This window comes from Drosophila montana, unplaced genomic scaffold (genome assembly GCF_035044405.1).
Source record: "Drosophila montana isolate Dmon_TW-CO22-7 unplaced genomic scaffold, ASM3504440v1 contig_2127_1, whole genome shotgun sequence".
Lineage (NCBI taxonomy): Eukaryota > Metazoa > Arthropoda > Insecta > Diptera > Drosophilidae > Drosophila > Drosophila montana.
Genome location: NW_026997035.1, coordinates 1,641,492 through 1,664,450, shown reverse-complemented (window position 1 = coordinate 1,664,450; position 22,959 = coordinate 1,641,492). Strand labels below are relative to the sequence as shown.

The 22,959-nt window shown below is 43.2% G+C and overlaps 5 protein-coding genes across 6 annotated transcripts; 3 read left to right on the top strand and 2 right to left on the bottom strand.

Moving 5' to 3' along the window:
• Positions 1-583: 583 nt before the first annotated feature.
• Positions 584-2,115, top strand: LOC135427040 (guanine nucleotide-binding protein subunit beta-like protein 1). Its single transcript, XM_064680458.1, has 3 exons — positions 584-784; positions 842-1,355; positions 1,425-2,115. The coding sequence occupies exons 1-3, from the start codon at positions 647-649 to the stop codon at positions 1,742-1,744; spliced, it is 972 nt and encodes a 323-aa protein (XP_064536528.1). The 5' UTR covers positions 584-646; the 3' UTR covers positions 1,745-2,115.
• A 463-nt stretch (positions 2,116-2,578) lies between these two features.
• Bap170 (Brahma associated protein 170kD) lies at positions 2,579-9,103 on the bottom strand. The gene is made up of 4 exons (XM_064680448.1): positions 8,637-9,103; positions 7,507-8,570; positions 4,400-7,380; positions 2,579-3,787 (listed from the first exon to the last, which is right to left on the bottom strand). The coding sequence occupies exons 1-4, from the start codon at positions 8,966-8,968 to the stop codon at positions 2,762-2,764; spliced, it is 5,403 nt and encodes a 1,800-aa protein (XP_064536518.1). The 5' UTR covers positions 8,969-9,103; the 3' UTR covers positions 2,579-2,761.
• A 182-nt stretch (positions 9,104-9,285) lies between these two features.
• On the bottom strand, positions 9,286-10,805 carry LOC135427075 (fibrinogen-like protein 1). Its single transcript, XM_064680502.1, has 3 exons — positions 10,645-10,805; positions 9,606-10,582; positions 9,286-9,527 (listed from the first exon to the last, which is right to left on the bottom strand). Exons 1-3 carry the CDS (start codon positions 10,738-10,740, stop codon positions 9,389-9,391), a joined length of 1,212 nt encoding a protein of 403 aa, XP_064536572.1. The 5' UTR covers positions 10,741-10,805; the 3' UTR covers positions 9,286-9,388.
• Positions 10,806-11,153: 348 nt separating this feature from the next.
• Trap1 (TNF receptor associated protein 1) lies at positions 11,154-13,558 on the top strand. Of its 2 annotated transcripts, XM_064680584.1 has the most exons (4): positions 11,154-11,254; positions 11,339-11,495; positions 11,551-13,303; positions 13,363-13,558. In XM_064680584.1, the coding sequence occupies exons 2-4, from the start codon at positions 11,372-11,374 to the stop codon at positions 13,535-13,537; spliced, it is 2,052 nt and encodes a 683-aa protein (XP_064536654.1). In that variant the 5' UTR covers positions 11,154-11,254; positions 11,339-11,371; the 3' UTR covers positions 13,538-13,558. The 2 variants fall into 2 exon arrangements, with proteins under 2 accessions (XP_064536654.1, XP_064536653.1); XM_064680583.1 differs by lacking the exon at positions 11,154-11,254 and having other exon boundaries at positions 11,300-11,495.
• A 173-nt stretch (positions 13,559-13,731) lies between these two features.
• On the top strand, positions 13,732-20,760 carry Vha16-1 (Vacuolar H[+] ATPase 16kD subunit 1). The gene is made up of 4 exons (XM_064680585.1): positions 13,732-13,889; positions 14,734-14,844; positions 20,033-20,222; positions 20,292-20,760. Exons 2-4 carry the CDS (start codon positions 14,763-14,765, stop codon positions 20,494-20,496), a joined length of 477 nt encoding a protein of 158 aa, XP_064536655.1. The 5' UTR covers positions 13,732-13,889; positions 14,734-14,762; the 3' UTR covers positions 20,497-20,760.
• The last annotated feature ends 2,199 nt before the right edge of the window (positions 20,761-22,959 follow it).

The following is a 22,959-nucleotide window of genomic DNA, read 5'->3' as shown; positions in this document are numbered from 1 at the left end:
TCTAGGCCCCTCACGCTGGACGCTGCTAAAGTCTATTAAAGTCGCTCGGCTTTGCTGCCACGTTATGTTTTTTAATGGCAACTGTGCGCTTTGTGCGCATTTAGCGCATTTTATGATATTTTTTGCTGTAAAATCGTTCAGCTTATTTTCACTTAAAGGCTGTGCGACAATTTGATAAAAATTTGCTAGAGGCATAAAATATATTTTTCTTTCAGTTTGTTCTAGTTTGTTTTATCGCTTTTGAAAGCTTTTTCAAACATGTACGTGACGCGCCAGCACACTGACGACATCTGGCGGCATGCGCCTGCAATAACAGCACACAGCTGACTGTGTATGTGGATTGTGAGTTGTGGATCTTATACACAAATTTATCGAGCCATTGACATTTCGATATTTGTCAAAGTCAATACCCCTTTTAATGAATATGTTAGGTTTGCTTTTGTTTTCATGTTACGTAATTTGTTTTCATAAAAATGATTGCATAGAGCACACTTATACTGTCTTATACTGTATTTGTAACTGGTTCCACATTGCAATCGTCATCGATTTGCCACCACTGTTTATCGCGACACCCTTTATTTATCTTATCGACATTGCAACGCAACACGCTTTAGTTCAATTTAATTAATTCAATTCACGTTTTAAAATGGCTGTGCTACCACCTGATCCCGTATTCAGTTTACGTTGCCCGGACATGGGCGCCGTGAACTCCGTATGTTTTCATGAGAGCGAGCGCCTGCTGGCGGGCACCCTCAAAGGTAGAGTATTTCTCTGGGATCTACAGGTGAGCCAAAAACAACAACAAACATTAAAACGAAAACAAATCATTGTTGTTTTGAAGACAAACCGTTCGTCGCTGCACTTTGAGGTGGGCAACGCGCCAATTACGAATCTACATCACACCAAAGAGCACTTGATCACGCAGGAGAAAGGTGGCACCATAACCATGTACTCCATTAGCAGCAACAGCTACGTAAAGGAGCGCAGCATACCGGGCAATCATTTGGGCTATTGTCGCACAGCGCTGCACATAAATCCCAACAATACAAACGAGCAGTTGCTCTTCTATCCGTGCGAGGAGACGGCAATTGGTGTGCTACATGTTACGGATCCGGCGGCGCCTACACAGATGCTAATACCGGATGATCCACAATTGGCCAAGCTGGGCAGCGTCACCTGTTTCAAGCCCTTCGAGTGCGCCTCACAGCTTTTTCTGCTCGCCGGTTACGAGTCTGGGCATTTCCTCACCTGGGATCTGAGCAGCGGTGTTATGATTGATGTCATGGAACTGGCGCCGGAAGCCTTGACAGTTGATTATGATCCCACCACGAACCGCGGCATAGTGGGCGGCGCTTGTAAGAAAGCACTATGATTTGTTTCCCTTCAACTGCCAATTAATGTTGTTTTCCGCTTGCCAACCATAGCCGACAAACTGACTACCTTCAGCTATCAACGACAATCCATGCAGCTGCAGCGCGGCTCCGAGCTGTGCATCAAGAATCCGGGCATCAACTGTGTGCGCATACGCTCCGATCAGAAGGTCTTTGCCAGCGCTGGCTGGGATGGTCGCATACGCATCTTTTCGTGGAAGAGCCTGCGACCACTGGCCGTGCTGACGCAGCACAAACAAGGCGGCGTCATGGATCTCGCCTACTCCCCACAACCTGTGTCCTTGTGGCGCGCCCCTATCATGGCCGCTGCTGGCATGGATGCACAGATCTCGCTCTGGGACTTATACAACTAAACCCTTGACACAATTGTGTATTAGTTTTTAAGTGTTACAGTTTGAATCACACTCTACCCTCTTTTTTTCTGCCAAGCAGCTGCACTGGCAGCGACTGACAATTCATGTGCAACTTTCTGCATAAGCGACCCGTAAATTGATTCATATTTAAACAGTCCCGTATTACACATGTAATCCTCTAAACTTTATAGTCAATTTTAAGTTTTATATTGTGACCAAAACCTATTTAAAATCTGCCTCAAACAATTTTGGTATTTTTTAAGTGCTTAAAGATTCCTAAAGACTGAAGCGCCTCAGTCGTGATGTTTTGTCCAGATTCATTTGAGATTTATACTTAATATATTAAAAAAAAAAATTATAAAATATGTGCATATTTTATCTGTGGGTTAATTCATGTTTTTTATGAGACTATTTCTTTCTTTGTTGTTCTTTGTTACCTTCAAGATTTTGTTAATAACATTCTGAGATGTTTATTTGATTTATTTTAGGCGAAATGCATACCAAAGACTAACATCTTCAGTAAATTCTCTTTCTACCGATTTAATAGCAACATGTGTTGCATTTTCATTGTGGTTAGAAATTTCTTAGTCATATTTAAACGAGAAATAATTTTTTTACTCCCTAATTTGATAAAAAAATATAACTAGATTCGTGCATAGGAAATTATTTGTAACTCCATCCATGGACACAATCGAAACCCTTTGGAATTAACGACTTATAAAACAATTCCCAAACCTTTTAAGATTATCAATTCGATTTTGCTTCATTTATGTTAAATACATTGTTCGAAACTTACCCAACAAATTGAACGCGAGTTATTCCAAAATCCAAATATATATTCGCTCACTTCATTTCATTCAATTTGTTCACATTTAATAGTGTCGTTAGTTAATAGAAATAATAGTTTAAATATTTTGTTTTTTATAGCAGCGCAGCGTGAGGTGTAGAAAAATATGTTTATATATGTATGCATATACTATATATATATATATTTAGATAGTTGGTTAGTTGGGGAGATTACTGACTGAGCTCGTGCAGTATGTGGGAGAGGACGCCACTGGCCTCCACATTGCTAAATGCCACATTGGCCAGATGCGGCTCATACCGCTTGAGGCTGCGCTTGGCCGTCGATGTGTAATTGACCAGATTGCGCAATATCAGCGCCGCCGTGAGGCGTATGCTCTTTGTGACTGGGCCCTCGTTCTCGTCCAACAGCTCCTTGGAGTTGACAAAGTCGGCCGAATGCCGTTTAATTGCCTGCAGCGCCGAGGTGCCCACAGCCGTGGCTGTCGTCGCTGGAGCAGCAGCGGCAGATGTTGTTGCCGCTGTTGATGCTGGCGCATTGCTGGCATTGCCCACATTGCGCACAATTGTGACCGTTGGCTGGGTGGGCGCAACATTGTGTATGCCCGTGGCAAGGCGACGCTGCACGCTCGCACGCAGATCATCCAGCGCCAAATGACGATCCACCAGATGCGTCATCAGTGAGTAACGCTTACGGGCTATGTTGTCACACAAGCTGGGACCGCTGCCCCACTGGCAATAGATCTCAGCGCCGGTATCCAAATGATCCGGACAATGCACATTGCAGACATGATGCTGCAGCTCGTTAAGCGATTTGAATTTGCGACGCGGACAATTGCGCCAATCGCAAATGAACAGCCAATTGACATCCACGGGCACAGCGCTGGCAGCTGCTCCGGCTGCTGTTAGATTGCTATTGCTAACAATGCTCGTTGCTGTTGTTGTGGTCGTAGCAATTGCTGTGGCAGCTGTTGCTGGCATTGCTGCAACTGTTGCTGTTGCTGTTATTGTGGATTGCTCCGCCGGCTTGGCTTCAATCATAATGCTGGGCTTCGACTCGCAGCTGACTAACTGCGCTTGTTGTTGTAGTTGTTGTGTGGGTTTCAGCGCAGGCATTTGCACCGGCTGCTGCTGCTGCTGTTGTTGCTGCACAGGCAGCAACGGCGTTGGCGGCCCCATCGGCTTCTTGGCAATGGTTGCGGCTGCTGGCGCAGCTTTAGCTTTGACCGTCTCCGTTAGCTGCAAAGAAAAAGAATTGTTTTAACAGTGAAATGATTATTTTCTTTGATATGGCCAAGTGTAAATACCAATGCAGAGAAAGGGCTATCAGATCTATATAGATATAGACCAGTAGCCAAAAGAAACAGTTGAATTGATAACCGAAACGAATTAAATATTTTTTTGCTGATTGTTTTAGTTTAAGGCAAAGAAGTTTTTGAGAATAACTCCGACCTATTGAATAAAAAACTTGGTACAAATGCAAATGTGTAACCACAATTGAGAGATTATCCTTTCCTTGCATAAAAAACAGACAGGCGTACCTGGCTATAACGACTCGAAAGTTGCTACTTATCAAAAATATATATAGAGATGCGAAATACAGTATATGGTAATAGAATATATGACTTTACGTTGGACAAAATGGGACATGCATATGTGCCAAGCTCCTATGCCCTACCCCGTTTACAATACAATATACAAAATATTATCGAGCAGAATAGAATATATATACACTACTTTCATATATCCTAGTCCATTTCGGCATATATATACATAGACATAAGCTCGTCGGACAATTCAAATACTCTCTGCAGTGGCATAAACTAAATAGTAATCCTCCCCAGAACTCACCACTGTGGGCATAGTTATCTTCTGCTGTATTATGGATGGATGATGTTGCTGCTGCTGCTCGAGCACGCTGCGTATGTGCTGTTGTTGCTGCTGCAGTGCAGCGCCAACAACCGCTGTGGTAGCTGCCGGCGGCTGTGTGGTAATGATTGTCTGCGAATTGAGTTGACTCTGCTGCAGTGGGGCAGCCGTGGCGGGCGTTTGTGTGATGAGCGTTGTCTCCTTGATGCCGCCTAGGAGCAACTGCCGCTTCTCTGCCGCTGCCGCCGGGCCGGAGATGATATGCTGCTGTATAATGGACTGATGCTGCTGCAGCTGTGGTATGGGCGCTGTCTTGCTGGCCACAATGCCGCCACGATGCAGCTGCGGCGATTGCGACGGCTGCGGCTGATGCAGCTTAATGGTGGCGGGTATCTGATTGAGTTGCGAGAGCAGTGAGGGTGACATTTGACCAGCACCCAAGGCGGCGGGCACCGCGCGCTGTGGATTTAGGAAGATTTGTTGCTGTTGTTGCAGCTGCTGTTGGACTTGTGCTGCGGGCCGTGGCTGGGCTACCGCAGGTGCTGTGGTTGTTGTCACCAGCACCTGTTGACCCTGCGCTGTGGTCATTATGACTTTCTGTGTGCCGGGCACATTGCTGGCACTGACACCCGGCTGTTGCAATATGATAATTGTTTTGGTCTGCTGCTGCGCCGCTTGGGTAACCAGCAGCGTGGGCGTGGCCGGCGCATTGGACGCCGCTGCCACTGGCGCCGTTTGCTGTGCCACCAGATAGGTCTGTCCCTGCTGATTGGTGGCCAGCACATACTGTGTTTGCGTCGGCTGCTGCTGCTGTTGCTGTTGCTCTGTCTTCTGCAATATGACGGGCACCGTTTGCAAGCCCTGATCCGTTTTAATGGTCGCTGTGGTGGCCAATTTAAGCTGCGGCGGTGGCGCTCCCGCGCTACCAGCAGGAAAGATGAGCTGACGCTGTGTGGGCTGCACCTTGGCGGGTATGAGCTGCAGTTGTTGTTGATGTTGCTGCTGCTGATGTTGTTGTTGATGCTGCTGCTGATGTTGCTGCTGATGTTGTTGTTGATGTTGCTGCTGATGTTGCTGCTGATGTTGCTGCTGATGTTGCTGCTGTTGTTGCTGCTGATGTTGCTGCTGCTGTTGTTGTTGTTGATGCTGCAGAGTGGTCTGCTGTTGCTCTTGACTGGACGCTGCCAGCGGCGGCACATCATCCAAATCCTCATCTTCTAGTATCGAGGCAGCCAAATCTGCATAGAGATTGGCCGCATTCTTAGAGGGCGTCACCTGGGGCTCATCCTTGCCAGCGGGCGTGTTGCTGCTGCTATCCAATGCCAATCGCTTGTTTTGCTCCTCATCGATGGTCAGCTTGCGTTTGGATTGTATAATTACGGTGCGTCCTTGCGCATCCTTCGTAAGCACATTGGAGCCGCTTAATGGAGCAAGTGGTGGTGGCGCTGAGTCCGTCATTGGCTTCTTCTCCAGCGCCAGCTGCGGATGCAACGGCTTTATGGTGGTCTGACCCACCTTTACGGGCGTGTGCTGCATCAGCGGATTGTTGACAAAGGCGCTAATTGCCGTGGAGGTCACCTTAATGGGTTGGTTGGCTGGGGAGCCCGTGACTGAGGATGTGGTGGCCACCAGCGCAGGCGGTTGGGCCTGTGCCTTTTGTTTCAGCTGCCGCTCGTTAACTTTATTTGCCAGCAGGCTCTTAATCAGCGAGGAGCTGGGCGTTTGAGTACCTGTTGCTTCATCAGATGCGTCTACAGCTGTTGTCTCTGATTTGGGCGCCAGCGCTGGCTCCTTTTTGGCAGCTGTTGCTGTCGCCGTTGCTGCTGCCTTCTGCTGTTGTTGTTGTTGCTGCTGCTGCTGCTGCATGGGCAAAGGCTGAGCACGCATCCTTATGCCCACATAGTGCGTGCCGGGCAGATCGGTGCCGTCCATCTGGCGCACAATGGCTGGACCCACGCTCGCATTGAATATGAGCCGCACGAGACGGGGAAATTGCAGCCGATTGACCACCGAAAGTTTGCCCGCCTTCTGGCAGTGCGATAGGTAAATGGTGTACAGCTCCTGTTGCTCTACGCGATACTCATGACCATTGCCGGCGCGCTCGTAGGTGGCACGCAGCCAGGCCAGCGCATAGGTCTCATCATCATGGGTGAAACTTTGCGGCGCGGAGGGCGGTGCGGGCAGCGTTCCAGGCAGCACAACTGTGGCGGCTGCTGGAGCAGGCATCGATACTTGTTGGGTTGGCGGTGGCGGTAGCTGCACCTGCGGCAAACTGGGCATAGGCAGCTGCACCTGCGGCAAACTAGGCACAGGCAGGGACACAGGGGCGGGCGTAGTCGCGGGAGCAGGCACAGGCACCGAAACGGTGTCTGGCTGTGGCGGTAACACTTGGACATGTGTGGGTGCTGGCGGCGGCAGTGCAGCAATCGGCGCTGGCTGCTGCGGCTGCTTGACCGTCATCAGTTGTGTCATTTGAGTGCCCGGTATGGTCTGTGCCAGTGTGGACAACATATTGCCCGGCACCACCTCCACGACGCGCATCAAAATGCAGCCAGCCGCGCCATATGATTGCGCCTCGACGGTTAGCAAGGCCACCAGCTGATCCAGCAGACCGCGCACCTGCATCAACATCGAGCAGGGACGTGCGCCCAAAGAGCTCAACGCATAGATTGTCTCCAGCGTGAAGATTAAAAGCATCACATCGGTCAGCGAGAGAAAGAGCATCACACGCTGGTAGAAATCCAAGCCAAGACAACGATTTATGTGCTGGGCATTGCCCTCGCGTCCGCACAGTTTGTAGAGTATCTCTAGGCAGCTGATGATCACAGCGCGATCATTCGATTCGACGCCCTCGCACAGCGTGGCCAGCAGATTGCGCGATAGCTCGTCCGTGGCGGGATCCAGCAGGTCAAACTGCTGCGCTAGATTGCCAGCCGTTTCCAGTGCCTGAATGTGGATGTTGCCTGCAATTCAAAAGATATGGAAAATGCATCTAAGTCGAGGATATCAGCGAAGCTTGGACAAAAACGAATCTTAGGGACCGTTACTAACTGATAAACTAGATGTATTGGCTAATTTTGATTACTTACTCCAACGAACATTGGCCCCCATGACCAGATACCGCCAGAGCGTACGATTCGAGGCGAGCAGCGTAACGTTATCCTGATGAAAACTCAAGCTGCGCAATAGCTGCACAATTTGCAGCACACGCTGGCCAATGCGCTCGTCCGTGCCATGACTGCGACGTAAATTTAAAAAGTCTAGCTCGAAATCGAGGTCATCCGATTGAAACAGATAATCATTGCACGCGTCGCTCTCCTTGTTGATCAGTCCATTGTCCAGCCAGGCTTGTTCGTCCGTGTAGAGGTCCAGAATTTGTGGCTTATCGTAGAGCAAATCCCGCCAGAAATTAAGTTTCGAGTGACGTCGCACCTGCATGCCGGCATTGTTGTGGCCATGCTGGAACAGCTGACGCATGCTGTAATCCGCATAGACGCCCAAATGCGCCAGCAGCACATCCAACAGCTTGGGGCACTCGTTCAGCTGCAGCGTTGGACGCTGCTCATTGGCCATCAGCGTGCACACATTGATGGCAAAGTCCTGCTCGTTGGGCAGCGGTGAGATAAGCGACAACAGCAGCTTCTCATAGCTGCTGTGCTTGTGCAGCTGTGTGGACATTTTATACTGACGTCGGCGATCCGCATTCACCATATGCTGGCGCTGGTTATACGCCATGGGCACGGCCGTCAGCGTGGAGTGCGGCATGCCAAAAATGCTGCCCCAGCTGCCGCCAGTTAAGCTGCCACCTACACCCCCGACGCCGCCACCACCCAAGGCACGTGAACGAGCGCGACTGGCGCTGGCACCCAAATCAGCACACTCGATGACCGCCTCCAAGGCCTCCAGCTTGTCGGGATCCTCACCCAAGAAGTTCAGGCGCTCGTATTTGTCCAGGTAGCGACGATAGATATGCTTAATGCCAGCGGTGCCATTAACGCAACGATCCCGCAGCGTGTCCAGCGCGCTGTACACCTCGTCCCATTCATCGCGCATGTTCACTTTGTTGAAGCCACCGCGCTCCGTGACCTCCTGGTACAGCCGGTATAAGTCTACATGCTGACCACTTATCTTGGCTGCCTGCGTCAGCGGAGTGCTGTTGAAAAGTAAAAGGTAAATCAATAAGTAAATCAATGCTATGATAGACATGCCAAGGTCCTACCCGCGCCGCTCATGAAACTGGTGCAGATCACGCCAGAATTCCTCCGGCGCCCTGAGCTGCTTGCCACCAACATTGACCCCAGTTGTTGATTTTTCCGGTGTGCCATAAAAAAATTGGGGTTGTGCTTGTAACTGCTGCTGCTGCTGCTGCTGTTGCTGTTGCTGCTGTTGTTGTTGCTGCTGTGCATTTCTCGCGCGCAATGGTGTTGCAGCAGCGCCAAGTTTAGCCGGCGTCGACTCATTTTGCTGTGGATTGTTGTTGCTGTTGCCGACGGCAGGCGATGCTGCTGGCAGAGACTGCAGCAGCACACGTACATTATCAATGGACGTCATTCTGGGCGTATTTAAATCCAAAGGCAACACGAATAGAACATTCTATAAACTAATACAGCGCGCACACTCACTTATAGTAGTTAAAAATTAAAAAAAACTCAACAATAAATACAACTACAGCGCGAAGACGACGCGCTTCCAGAAGCAGGGTTGCAATTAGAAATTAACAAATGCTGTGCGCAAAATTCAGCGATATATTTATATCGATATCGTACTGCGCTAATTGCATTAAGAAAAAGCAATCGATATATCGCAACATTTTACTTATTGGCGAAATATTTAAAAAAAAAAGTACCGTATTTAAAAAAAGTAAAGTATTAAAAAATTATCTGTAGATTTTAATATAATATTTACACTATTGATTAAATGTACATTTTTTGTTAATCTATTTTAACAATCAAATATCTGCTTAATGCTGGTTCAATTCGTTTCCGTCGAATTGATCGTTGGTCTAATCAGCATTTGCACTGACTTGAGAGTGCGCGTTTCTTGCCAATTCCACCACCAAATGCCATCCCATTTGTCCAACTCTCTTTCAAAATATCGGCCGTTCAGATTTCTGAATATGTTCACATGAAAAATAAGTACACTTTAATTTTTTATCAATTTCATTAAGGTTGTTTTTTTAACTACTTACGATCGTGCGCACTGACTGTACCACCATCCACTGTGGCGCTCTATTGCACAGTTATCGAAGTCGCGTTTGTCATTATCCCGATCAAATGTGGTAAATTTCATGTTTCTAGTCAACATCAAGGCATCGCCAGCATCCCCGGAATATTTACCCAAAACTTTTAGTTGGTATGCATCGTCTTCGCTAGCTATACTAAAATTATCATAGCGCGCAAAGCGAATTTCATCTTCAAAATTTTGCAAATATATATACAGCTCATGCGGCTGTGAATTTGTCATGCGATAGATTTTTTCCAAGCCTATAAAAAAGTTGCCATCAAGATCTCCAAAACCAGACCTATATTCAGCCCAGCCTCGATTGAAGTCCACAGTTTTGTCCACACGTCGCTGAATCACCATCCAGCCTGGTCCAGCGATTGTTCCGTCGCAGGGCACGCGAAAAGGTTCAATTCCCGGAACCTGGATTTCCCAAATATCTGATGAGTTTCCAACTTGTAAGCAGCTTGTTTCGAAAACCTTAACTCCTGTTTCTCGTTTGCTATCCATTATCATAAGAGCTGCGGGACTTGATGTAAAATTTGTCTTACAGTTCTCCAATAAATACTCGTTGATTTGCAATTTTGTTTCTAAAGATCTTATTTGTTCGTTCTTCATCTCTATTGTGACTCTGTAATCTTCTAGTTGTTTTAATATTTCCAAGAGATTAGTTTCGTTTCGCGTTTGAGCTGCGATATTATCTATTTTGATTTTTATTGACGATACATCTGCATAAAGTTGCTCTTCATTTTTGCACTGAGCAAATTTTTCCTTAATTGTTTTTTCATACATGGTTTCCTTGATTTTTGAAACAGCTAACTGGCTTTGCAGAGCCGCCATCTGCACATTCTTTTTATCGCAGGCTTCAATTTTTTGATTCATATTCACAGTGTTCCATAGAAATACTTTTAAGCAGTACGGCGCACATTCTTTTTCCACTCGTGACTAGGTTAAAAAGATGATAGTCACAATTAATATCACAAAAAACAAACATTCTACCCACACACCTCGTCATTCCAGTTATCTTCAGAAGCAGAAATAAATGCAACGCCTAGAAATAACATTAAGATGGTAACGAACACCGCGCGCAAATAAAGATGCATTTCAATGTCAAATGAAGCGATTAAAAATGCTTGTTTCTATTCGACGTCCCGCTTTTAGCAAACTGAGATTACGAACTAATAGCACGATGCTAAAATAGGCAAAGTATAAGCGAAATTCTAATATGTGATAAGAAATTATGTATGAAGCCATCGGTTTGCAGTCGGGTCAAATGTTATTTGTTCATTATCAAGTGATTATAATGGTGATAAGATGGCAATCAAGAGCATTTTGAGAAGTTCTGGACTTTCCCAAAGTAATAGAATTTTGATTATACTCCTAATCAAGCTTACACCTTTTTTTCACAGGTATACTATTGAATTAAATCATCAAAATAGAATTATTTGACTAGCCTGAAGAAATAAATAAAATAAACATTGTATTCCAACATTTATTATAACATAAATTAACAGTGCTAAAAAGTTTTTTTAAACTTAAAAGCTACTCGCAATCGATACCAGTGCTGTTAACTACGAGAAACAAATCGATGACAGCTTATCGAAAATCATAACACATGTGCGCTCAGAGAGTTAAATAACACTTATATTTCAACTTTTGTTTGAACTGACAAAATCAATTATATTTATTTTTTTTTATCAGAATATTTGATTGAAGCATTAATTCCAACACAAGATGACCCTGCGTGCTTTTGGTGTGCTACTCAAGGCCCGTCAGTTGACCCGGCTGTGCCGGCAAGCGAATCGAGCAGCGACCTTTACATTGAGTACGCCGTATTTACATCAGGTGCCCTCGGCAGGTATGGATTTGCATCAAATTTGAAGAGTAGTTGCTTATGGGTAAATGCTATGCAGGCTTGCCGCAACGTCGATTCGCCACAGTTGCGAATGAAGCGCCGGCCGTGGACAAGCACGAGTTTCAAGCGGAGACACGACAACTGCTGGACATTGTCGCACGCTCCTTGTACTCGGATCATGAGGTGTTTGTGCGCGAGCTGATCTCGAATGCAAGCGATGCCTTGGAAAAGTTTCGCTATTCGGCGCTAAGAACAACAGCTGAATCGGAACTGGCGGCCAAGGATCGACCACTGGAGATACGCATCACCACAGACAAGCCACAGATGCAGCTGATCATCCAGGATACAGGCATTGGTATGACACGCGAGGAGCTGGTCAGCAATCTTGGTACTATTGCGCGCAGCGGCTCCAAACAGTTTCTGGAGCAGCTCAAGCAGGAGCAGCAGGCGGCACAGGCTACATCCAATATAATTGGCCAATTCGGTGTGGGTTTCTACTCGGCATTTATTGTGGCCCAGCGTGTTGAGGTCTACACGCGTGCTGCCACACCCAATGCACCTGGACTACGCTGGGCTACAGATGGCAGTGGTACCTATACTATCGAGGAAGTGAACGATGTAGAGCACGGCACCAAGATTGTGCTTCATTTGAAGACCGACTGCCGCGAATATGCCGACGAGGATCGGATACGCGCCGTTATCAAGAAGTACAGCAACTTCGTGGGCTCACCCATTCTGCTGAACGGCAAGCAGGCGAATGAGATTAAGCCCCTTTGGCTGATGGATCCCCAAAGCATTAGCAAGGAGCAGCATCAGGACTTTTATCGCTTTATTAGCAATAGTTTCGATGCCCCCCGCTTCTCGCTACACTATAACGCCGATGTGCCACTGAGCATACATGCGCTGCTATATTTTCCGGAGGGCAAGCCTGGCCTCTTCGAGATGTCTCGTGATGGCAGTACCGGCGTCGCTCTCTATACGCGTAAGGTGCTGATCCAGTCCAAAACGGAGCATTTGCTACCCAAGTGGCTGCGCTTTATCAAAGGCGTTGTCGACTCTGAGGACATACCCTTAAACTTGAGTCGTGAACTGCTGCAGAACAGTAGCCTTATACGCAAACTGTCTAGCGTAATCTCTAGTCGTGTCGTACGCTTCCTGCAGGAGCGTGCCAAGAAGCAGCCAGAAGAATATGACGCATTCTATCGCGACTATGGACTGTTTCTAAAGGAGGGCATTGTCACGTCCACTGACCACGCTGAGAAGGAGGAAATTGCCAAGCTATTGCGCTTTGAATCATCGAAATCGGAAACTGGGCGCATTTCCCTGGAGGACTACTACACATCGGTTAGCGCGGATCAAAAGGATATATACTATCTGGCAGCGCCAAATCGCGTGCTTGCCGAATCCTCACCCTACTATGAGAGTCTTAAGAAGCGCAACGAGCTTGTGCTCTTCTGCTATGAGCCCTACGATGAGTTGGTACTGATGCAGCTGGGACAGTTCAAGGACAAGAAGCTAGTCTCTGTGGAGAAGGAGATGCGCAATCAGTCAAAAGATCCCGCTGCTCTAGAAGATTTAGGCGAAGGCAGCTTGATGCGCTCCGAGCTAGATAGCCTCATACCCTGGCTGCAGGATCAGCTCAAGGGTCAGGTAGCCAAAGTGAAGGCTACTTCTCGACTGGACACGCATCCATGTGTTATCACCGTCGAGGAAATGGCCGCTGCACGACATTTTATACGCACCCAAAGCCATCAGCTGCCAGAGGAGAATCGTTTTGCTCTATTGCAGCCGGAGCTGGAAATCAATCCAAAGTGAGTATAGAAGTGTATTTCATCTAACGATAATCCTCTTAATGGCTCTCTTATTGCAGACATCCTATCATAAAGAAGCTGCATTCATTGCGTGTAAGCGAACCGGAGTTGGCCCAGCTGATCACTAAGCAATTGTTTGCCAATGCGATGGTTGGCGCTGGTCTGGCGGAGGATCCACGCATGTTGCTTACAAATATGAACACTCTGTTATCAAAAGCTTTAGAAAAATACTAACTTTACTCGACAATCCCAAAATGTTATTAAGCCAAATCCAAAACAAATACCAAACAAAATTGCACTTTTTGTTAAGCTCCTAAAATACCAAAGACACCTCTGCCAGGTCGGTCACTGGATCAGTGTTGCATAACACCGCTAAACACGAGTATCGATAAGAAACCAAATAGCAGCACTGCCGACAATCCGCCCCCGTGACTAAAGTTTATAAAAGAAAACGAAAACGCACCGTAGGAGTTCAGTGCCGTATCAAAAAGCAGAGCGTGCTTTAGTCGCCCAGCAGCAGCAGCCAGCAATAAACCCGAAAGGCCAGCCACAGAAGCGAGTTGCTTTAAATTAGATTTCTAATCACGTGAGTGAAGAAAAAACAGTAGTCATATGAGGAGCAATCGAAAAAGATTTAACCATGTAATAATATACAACAATGCTGCTGCGTCAAGTTGCAAACATAATAAAGATGAATTTCAAACAGAAAATGGCAAACCTACAGGCAAAATTTGTACCAAAAATTTTGTACAATAGTATTTTCTGCCACGACATTCACACATACACACACAGATGCGGGCACACCAATGGCAATGAACGACCCATAAATGTGTATGTGAGAGTATGCGCGGTGAGCGTAAAAATTTCTGCAAATTTGAGTCAATATAAAAAGAAATTTAGACACGAAAAAACGCGCAAATATTGCCAATGGTGTTCGAAAATGAAGTTTTAAATAACTCATGTGAGTGTGCATGTGACTCTGTGTGTGTGCGTAATTTTCCAGCGCGTTGTCATTGCCAATTGGACTTTTTTGTTTAAGCTCATTCCGTCATGCGCTCATACGCACGCACACATAGGCACATGACTTCGAACACACATACATAAGAGCTCTCAGCGACGCACTCAAAAACTCGAGATAAAATTCAATAATTGTGAGACGAGCGGCGAGTGTTTTACTCTTGGTCTCTCACAACACGTTCACTCACAAATCGTACGTTGTCGTAGCAGCATTGTGGTTCGAAAAGCAGCGCAAGAAAATTTTTTGTACATACATATATACACATATATTGTATATGTAATAAAAATACTTTATTTCAACTTGCAAAGCAACGTAAAACACGCCGATATATAACATAACATACGAAATCAAAGTGCAATAAGCGAAAAGAAAACAACAAAAGCAAATTCAAATTTCAATTTTCATCTTGTAGCCCAAACACACAACAAAAAACAAAGCAAAATGTCAAGTGCGAGCAACGACAACCCCATCTATGGCCCCTTCTTCGGTGTTATGGGCGCTGCGTCCGCCATTATCTTCTCAGGTAAGTCTTTCGAATAACGAAACCAAAAAGAAAAAATCTTTCCGCAAACTTCATAATTCGTATACAAAAGGGACACGCAGCGCTGCATGCGTAGAAAAATCGAACATTTTGTGGCGTAAATGCTAGAAGAAGAAGAACATCTAGTCAGCAAAAAAAAAAGTACCCATGTCTGTATGTATGTAGGCGCTTTTGTAGGCGGCAGGCGGCGGCAAGTGTACAAAAATTCAATACGCTCACAGTCAAGTCACACACAGCGTAATCGTGCATGTGTTTGTGTTTGAGTTTGAGTCCGTTCGAAATGCGCGTGACTAGCAAAAACGTTTCCATGTTTCAGGCAGAATAGTTAATAGCATACACGCTTATTATATAAAGAATATTCAATTATATTTCATTTTTGTATGGATAATATGCGCATTTAATTGCTTTATTGCAAACACAAAAATGGCAGCATCGAAATTAGAAATTCGCTGCCTTTTTTTCAACGTGCTAAAAACGGCATTACTCATACACATACAGCAGCAAGTGAGCGGCAGATAAAGGAAAGAGAGTGTGTGAGAGAGAGAGAGAGTTGCGCACGCTCTTGTACCAAGCATTGTCATCGTTTCCTATTGTATGTGTGCGAGTGTGAGAGCAGAGTTACGGTTTTTCTGTGAAGTTTATGACGCGAAACTCGCGCTTACCTTTTCACACAGTCACAAGACCAACTTTTTGGTGTTGCCATACTGAAGTATTTTATTTTTTCTTGGCTTATCTTTTGATGAATGTAGAATACGCAGGAAACTGCATGCATGTGGCTTCCACAACAAATTCGAACAGGAAAAGGCAATACATGTTAATTATATATGTGTATATGTACGATAGCGCAGTTAATATGACACATCAAGTGCATTTTTTCCATCACGTGTATTTCTGTTGTAAAATTTATCATAAAAACATGACATAAATAGGTTGCCAAAATTTGATTTCCCATCAAACTCATGCTTAGCTGAGCAAACACATGATTGAGCGTTGCTTTGTTGGTTTTTGTAACACAATAGAAATCATAATAATAAGCGTAATCACATGCCACTTTTTATTTTCCTTTAAACCTCATCAGCCCTTGCATGATCAATCGACTCGACGACCATAACACACATCCAAGAGGCATCACATGCCTGGGTTTCTTTTCTGTATAGCTTATCAGAAACCATACATCTTTTTTTTTTTTTTTTTTTTTGTTTTATATTACCTTAGCTGATAAGTGGTCCGGGCTTATTTACCAATAACTTGTCTGTGATAAGATAAGACCCGCCTTGCATTGTCGTAAGGCAAAGAAATCATACACCTAGAATTAAAAAGAAGCACGCGCTGCGGATAAAGTAGCACAATGCTAAATGTTTATGCACGAAAAGGTCTACTTCTTCATACACCAAATTGAAGGGCTCTAAAATATTTTTAATAGTTTTTCGATAAATAAACACAAATCAATGACATAATTATTATGTCATGCATCAATTTCAGTCTTGTGATTTCAATCCGACACCCTACTCAAAAAAAAAAAAGTTAACCAAGAGCAAAGTTTGCTCGGCTTAAATATTTACCTTGCTTATTAGCGTAGTGCTGTATCAAAATTTGTAGATAGCGCTCTTGACATGGCAACAATGATATCGCAGTGCTTATGTAATTTAAGTCAACAGCATAATTCATTTTAAGCCGCAGCCAAGTACAAAATTTATGCATTAAAAATCATAAAGAGCAGCTACTGTCAGCATTTGCATGTAAAAACATGCGGCTTACAATATCTGGCAACGCTATTGGCGTGCTCTCACGATCAAATGAACACGCAAACATAAGAGAGGGAGCGAGTTTAAGCAGCACTCAAACCAACTTGTTTCCATGTTGCAGTTAACTGACACCGCTCAAAAGCTGTGATGGATACTGAGTCATTGGCTGTCAATATCGCACAATGGGCGTTGCTTTGAGCTTTTATCAGTGCCCGATGTTTTTTTGTGCTCGTTATTAATGATTTCAGAAAATCCTTCACACGCACACAAAGCGGTTGACATCTGACATATGTACTCACACACACAAACATGCACACATACACCAACATACTGGTACTTGCCTGCGCAAACTCAGTATAGAAATAGTAGTAGATACATTTACATATAGAATGATAGTAAAGTGTACACACACATGTGCCCAAGTATGTATGTTAATTATGTAAAAGTTGTATGTTAATGTCACGTGCTACATTTTTGTTTATTTTTCAAAGCTTGAAAAACTTGCAAAAAAAAATCAAAAAATTCCATAGGCTTCAGAGAAGCAGCTGCTTGAGTTTTGAGCGCAATAACGACCCTGTTTTATCTGAGTGAGCAAGAGAGAGTGTGAGAGTATAAAACGTGGCAAGCAAAAGGCCCTTAGTGTGCATGTGTTGTGTGCTGCACTATAATTAATTAACAATAACTTCTAATTAATATGATTATACAAATATATACGAGCGCAACAACGTTCATCGCGCACATCCTGTACTGACAAATTATCTAATCAAATGAAGATTACGCACAAAGCATTCGCTCAATTTGTAATCACAAATTTGCAATCTGTCAGTGTGGCTGTGTGTATGTGTGTGCGTGTGTGTGTAGCAGAGATTATGAGAAACAACAAGCAGAAGCCAAAGCAAAAATGTCTCAACAATTAAGTTACTCGAAAAACAATGTACAATTCGATATTTTTTTCTTTTACTTATTGTTGTTTTCTGTGAATTGTGCATGCCAATGCCTTTGACTTTTTCACTTGTCTAAAGCAACAACAAAAGCAGCAGCAGCAGCAGCGTCGGCATCGAGCATCTTCTCGCATTGAGCAATGTTTGATAAGCTGCTGCTGTTTCTTCTGTTGTGCGCTTCTCTCGCTCTCTTTATCTCTCGCTCACACGCTATCTTGGTTCTTTTGTGCGCGCACTCAACTGTGACGCTTCAATTTGTTGCTGTACACACACACACATACACACATTGTATAAACATGGCATGTGTATGTATTGGTAATATACACACATATCTTTATTCATTTCGCTTGCTACTTTCACATATTCCTCACATTTATATTTATCTAAAAATGTGCTGGTTGTTTGTTTTTGTTTCTATGCTCGGTCCGCTTCCTCTTCTCTAGCGGTTTGTGTATTGTGCACAAGGCGCCCACGCCAATGTCTGCGATGCGTCTGTCGCGTTGAGAGCAGTTAAATATCGAGAAGAAAGAAAAAAACCCAAGTCAATGCCACATTTATAAATTTAATTGTTATTAAATGCAAATGGTGCGCATTTAAATGCAAGTCAAATTGAAGACTTGGCGCGCGCTTAGATATATTTATATTATTGATTTGTGTGTACACACTGGCAGTCCTTTACAGTCAATGTTCAAAATATTGTGCCATGTAACGCTCAGCTGTTGTTTATACCATGTAAATGTAATGTAAACTTTGGCCGAGCGCAAGCAAATAAAAATTGTGACATGTTTACGCATAAATTATTTTTATTATCTGACGGCTATAAATAATGCACCTGTTCTCGCAGTATTTAGCGCTTTTAAATAAAAACCAGTAAAACCCTTTAACCTGTTTAGAACTTGTCCGCTCCGTAGTAAAAACAATAGACTGATCAGCCAATTTTCATCTCTTAAATGCTTTACTTTGAATGTTTGCCTTTGTCTATGGCCCACAGAATATATTCTCAATGAATTTTTGTTGATTAATTGCAATTGAATGTAAATGTGTTTGCCTGTTGCTGGGCCATATACATACATATCTACATGTTTAATGAGCATTTGGAAGTCCCCGAGACGATGATTGTTTGAAATTTGTATTCGATTAGAAAAGCAACGACAAACAAAAGTCTTGTATGTGTGTTAGGTCTGTTTCTCAGCATTTGATAGCGACAAATGTGGATACACATATGCATGTATTTCTCATTAGCTAGAAAGGTATAGAAACAAAAACCAGTATATTCCTGTTTTTATGACGCTCTATGACGTATGTACACGAGTAAAGTGTGCAGTTTTGTGGCTTTTTTAATTAACCATAGCTAAAAGTTATGAGCTAAAACAATTTTTTTTTAAATAAGTTAATAATTATATTTCAATAACTTGCACGAATTTGTGCGGTACGCTAGTCAATTTTTTTATTTGTGTAAATAAGTATTTTAGCGAGCCCTTCATTTAATTTGCACCGATAGAATATCAATTTGACTGGAAAATACAGTTAATTATCATCAAAATGTCACATGACAGTGCCAATTAGCGCAGGCAGCGACTGTAGCTCCGTTGCTCGCTCTCACTCACTCATTTACGCTCAGCTGTCGTAGCGGCAAATGCCATTAGCGTTAACTCTGAAACGTCGCACACACACTCATACTTACGTTTTGTACATACAGATGTGCAGTTGTTATTTTTTTTAGCCTACCAGCATTTTATATACACAACTGTATGCGTGTTTTAATTCGATTTATTTGCACTTCACAGGCACACACAAACGCAAACAAAATGTTTTTTTTAACAAATACCATTGGCCGTCATATGAAACTGGTTTTATATTTCAATATTCAATGCGCGTGCACGCATACATACGTATGTACATACACATACGTATATAACATTCATCAGTCAGCTATTTGGCAACTCTAGCACTTTGGCTTCTTCACATTTACTCGACCTTATCAAATGAATATCGTAATGAGAGCAACAGCAAATACGAGAGAGTGCACAAAAAATAAAGCACTCAAACGACAACTCTGACTCTGTTGAGTAGTTATATGTATGTGTGAGTTTTTCGTTAAGTATGGGTCATGTGACCGCAAAATGTTACGTTATTTTACAGAATTTTGCTTTACGCTAACATGATTTTCGGAGTAGGAGCTATTTGAAAGTATGATCGATGACATAACGTGCATTGCAGGCCAATTAGACAAAAAGAAAAAAGAAGGCTTAAGGCGTTCCAGTCAGTGTTAACCCATTAATTATTATGTAACGTGTATGCTAGCCCAATCAGTCAAGGCTTTCCAGTCAGTGCGACCCTAACGAAGTATAGCTATAAAAAAGAATGCTCTAAGCTGGCAGAATACAGGGTGTTTTTGATGTGGAAGGAACAAAAATTATAAAATTGTATATTTATTTAGTTGAAGCACTAATTTAACGAAATGTTTCTCTTAACTCTCCATAGCACTCGGCGCCGCTTATGGCACTGCCAAGTCTGGTACCGGTATTGCTGCCATGTCAGTGATGCGTCCTGAACTGATCATGAAATCCATCATTCCTGTGGTCATGGCGGGTATCATTGCCATTTACGGTCTGGTCGTCGCTGTGCTGATTGCCGGCCAACTGGACTTGCCGGCCAATTACACCCTATACAAGTTAGTAACTAAATACATATACATCTGAATTTGTATCCTTAAACTCATGTTTCCATCTGTTCTATCCAGGGGTTTCATTCACTTGGGCGCCGGTTTGTCTGTGGGCTTCTCGGGCCTGGCAGCCGGTTTTGCGATCGGCATTGTGGGCGATGCCGGTGTGCGTGGCACAGCACAGCAGCCACGTCTGTTTGTCGGCATGATTCTGATTCTCATCTTCGCTGAGGTGTTGGGTCTCTACGGCTTGATTGTGGCCATTTACCTGTACACGAAATAAATCAATCAATTCAACACACACACAACAAGTAGACAAACAGCCCAGCAATCAACAACATCAACTACAACAAAAACAACAACAACAACAACAAGAAAAACAACAACTGCAAGTAAAAAGTGTATCAAATTGAAAACCATCCAACAATAACAACAAATTCAAAACGCGTTTTGGTGGCAACTCTGGTGGCCGTTTGTATATAGCAAAAAAAAAAACAAAACAAAACAATAACAAATAACTGCAATTGATGAGTTGGGCGCCAGTGTTGCCATATTGCCGCGCATTAGTGTGTACAACAACAACAACAACTAAAAAAGAAATGCTACAACAACAACCATTTATTATTTCTTGTTATTTAATTTGAACATTTACTTTGCACATTCGCCTAAATTGCTGGCCCACTGTTTAGTTTAGTTTTATATTTTCCGTTCAAATCAATTTTGCAGTTCATAAGTTCATAAAGTTGTAATCAAATATCAAATTTGTCTCTTACTTTCTATATCTTTATTTTATTTTTTTGCGCTCCACAAAACGTGTGCTCTTTGTTATTTGTTTTTTCCATTATTATTATTAAATAATGTTTAGTGTATATGTAAAATTCGTTAACAAACTCTGTAAAGAAAATCAACAACAACAACAACAACAATTGTAAATTTGCATACAACAAATTTAGCGAAAAGGGCCAAACAACAACAAATAAATCAAAGCATAATCGAACCAACAATTGCGCTGCACTTGCTGCGTAGGGCAACACTGGCGTCGCCATCTGGCGTTGCCACCTCGCTGTGCGCTGCGTTCGTCAGTGCAAAAGGCAAAGTTGTTGGCGGGGAAAAAGACACAAATAATTACTTGGCAATACTTCAACAACTGCAAACAACAACAAAAACCAACTACATACAATCATAAACACACACACACACACCAACACACACACACACGCATACAAAATGTAACTAAGTCCTATGTTTATTTTTAATTATTGTTCAATTCTAAGAATAATATATTAAAAATTAATAATAATAAATTATATATATATATAATTATGATTTTTTTGTGATAAGAAAATACATAAAAAATTGTAATACAAAATACAAAAACAAAAAACAATTACGGTATTGATATACATAATATATATACACAATATATATATATATATATACATATATATTATAACGAGAATGATAAACAATTATACATATTAACATGAAAAAGTTGTTATAAACAAATGCAAGAAAAATAAAAACAATACAAATCAAGAGCATGATAAAAAATGGTAAATGATAACTCACACACACGCAATTTTTCCGCTGTTATTGTATAGTAAAGAAAAAAATATTATATATATAAAATATATATTATGTATAAAATATTAACATGAAATTGTAGTAGCAAAATTGTAAACAACAACAACAACAAAAGTCGTGCAAGCAAAACAAAAACAAAAAAACGAAAACGTTGACAACAACAACAAAAACAACGTTCAAAAATTCAACAAAAAAATTGTAAAATCCCAACAAATTAGAAGTTATGCAAAAACCTCAAACAACAACAACTCGATTTGTATACTAGCAAATAACAACAACAATTTGTATATTGTTAACAATAAGAACAACAACAACAATTGCAACGAGCGGCAGCTGGAGAGTTGTGTGTGCTGGCCGGTGGGCGTGGCAAGAGCGTCCCTGCCCGTTGGCCGCCGATGCATTCGTGATGCTGAGAACGCGGAGGTGACCAACCCGTGCAGGAGGACGCCCACGAAGCTAACCCCCACACACACACAAACACGCGCACACACACCTACACCTACACAGCAGCTCCACCGCAGACCATAGGCAACAACCAACAACAACAAAAACAAATGCACAAAAAGAGAACAACAACAACAAGCAGAGCGAGAAGCAGACGCGCAAATAATTTGTATATAAAGCTTTGTAAGACCGCGCACCGCCCACCTCTCACCCGCCCCACAAAGTTGCAGCGCCCGTGTTGCGTTCGCTTTGCCCTGGGGGAGGAGGTTGCGGCCGAGTTTGCGGTTCGATAAGGCCGCGTATTTGTTGTTGCTGCGGGCAAATTGTTACGAATTTTTATTGTTATTTGCATTCTCCAATAACTGTACATCCACACACACACACACTTACACCTATATATATTAATATATATATAAATGTACGATCGATGAAGGGTTTTAGAGCAACTACTGTAACTGTGTATTCGAAAACAACAACAAACAACAGACATTGTATGAAATAAATTGTAATTTCTAATTTCCAAAAACAACGCTCTTTTGTATTTTGTGTATTTAGAACATTTTTCACAGATTTTGCAAAAGGATGTGTACACCATGCCGCTTTCCTTACCCCCCCCCCCCTCCCTTCCCCACCCCCACAAAAGGACATTTAAGGATGAAAATCCTGAATAACTCGAAAACTACCAGGACGATTTGAATGTTCTTTAGCCTCTTGGCGG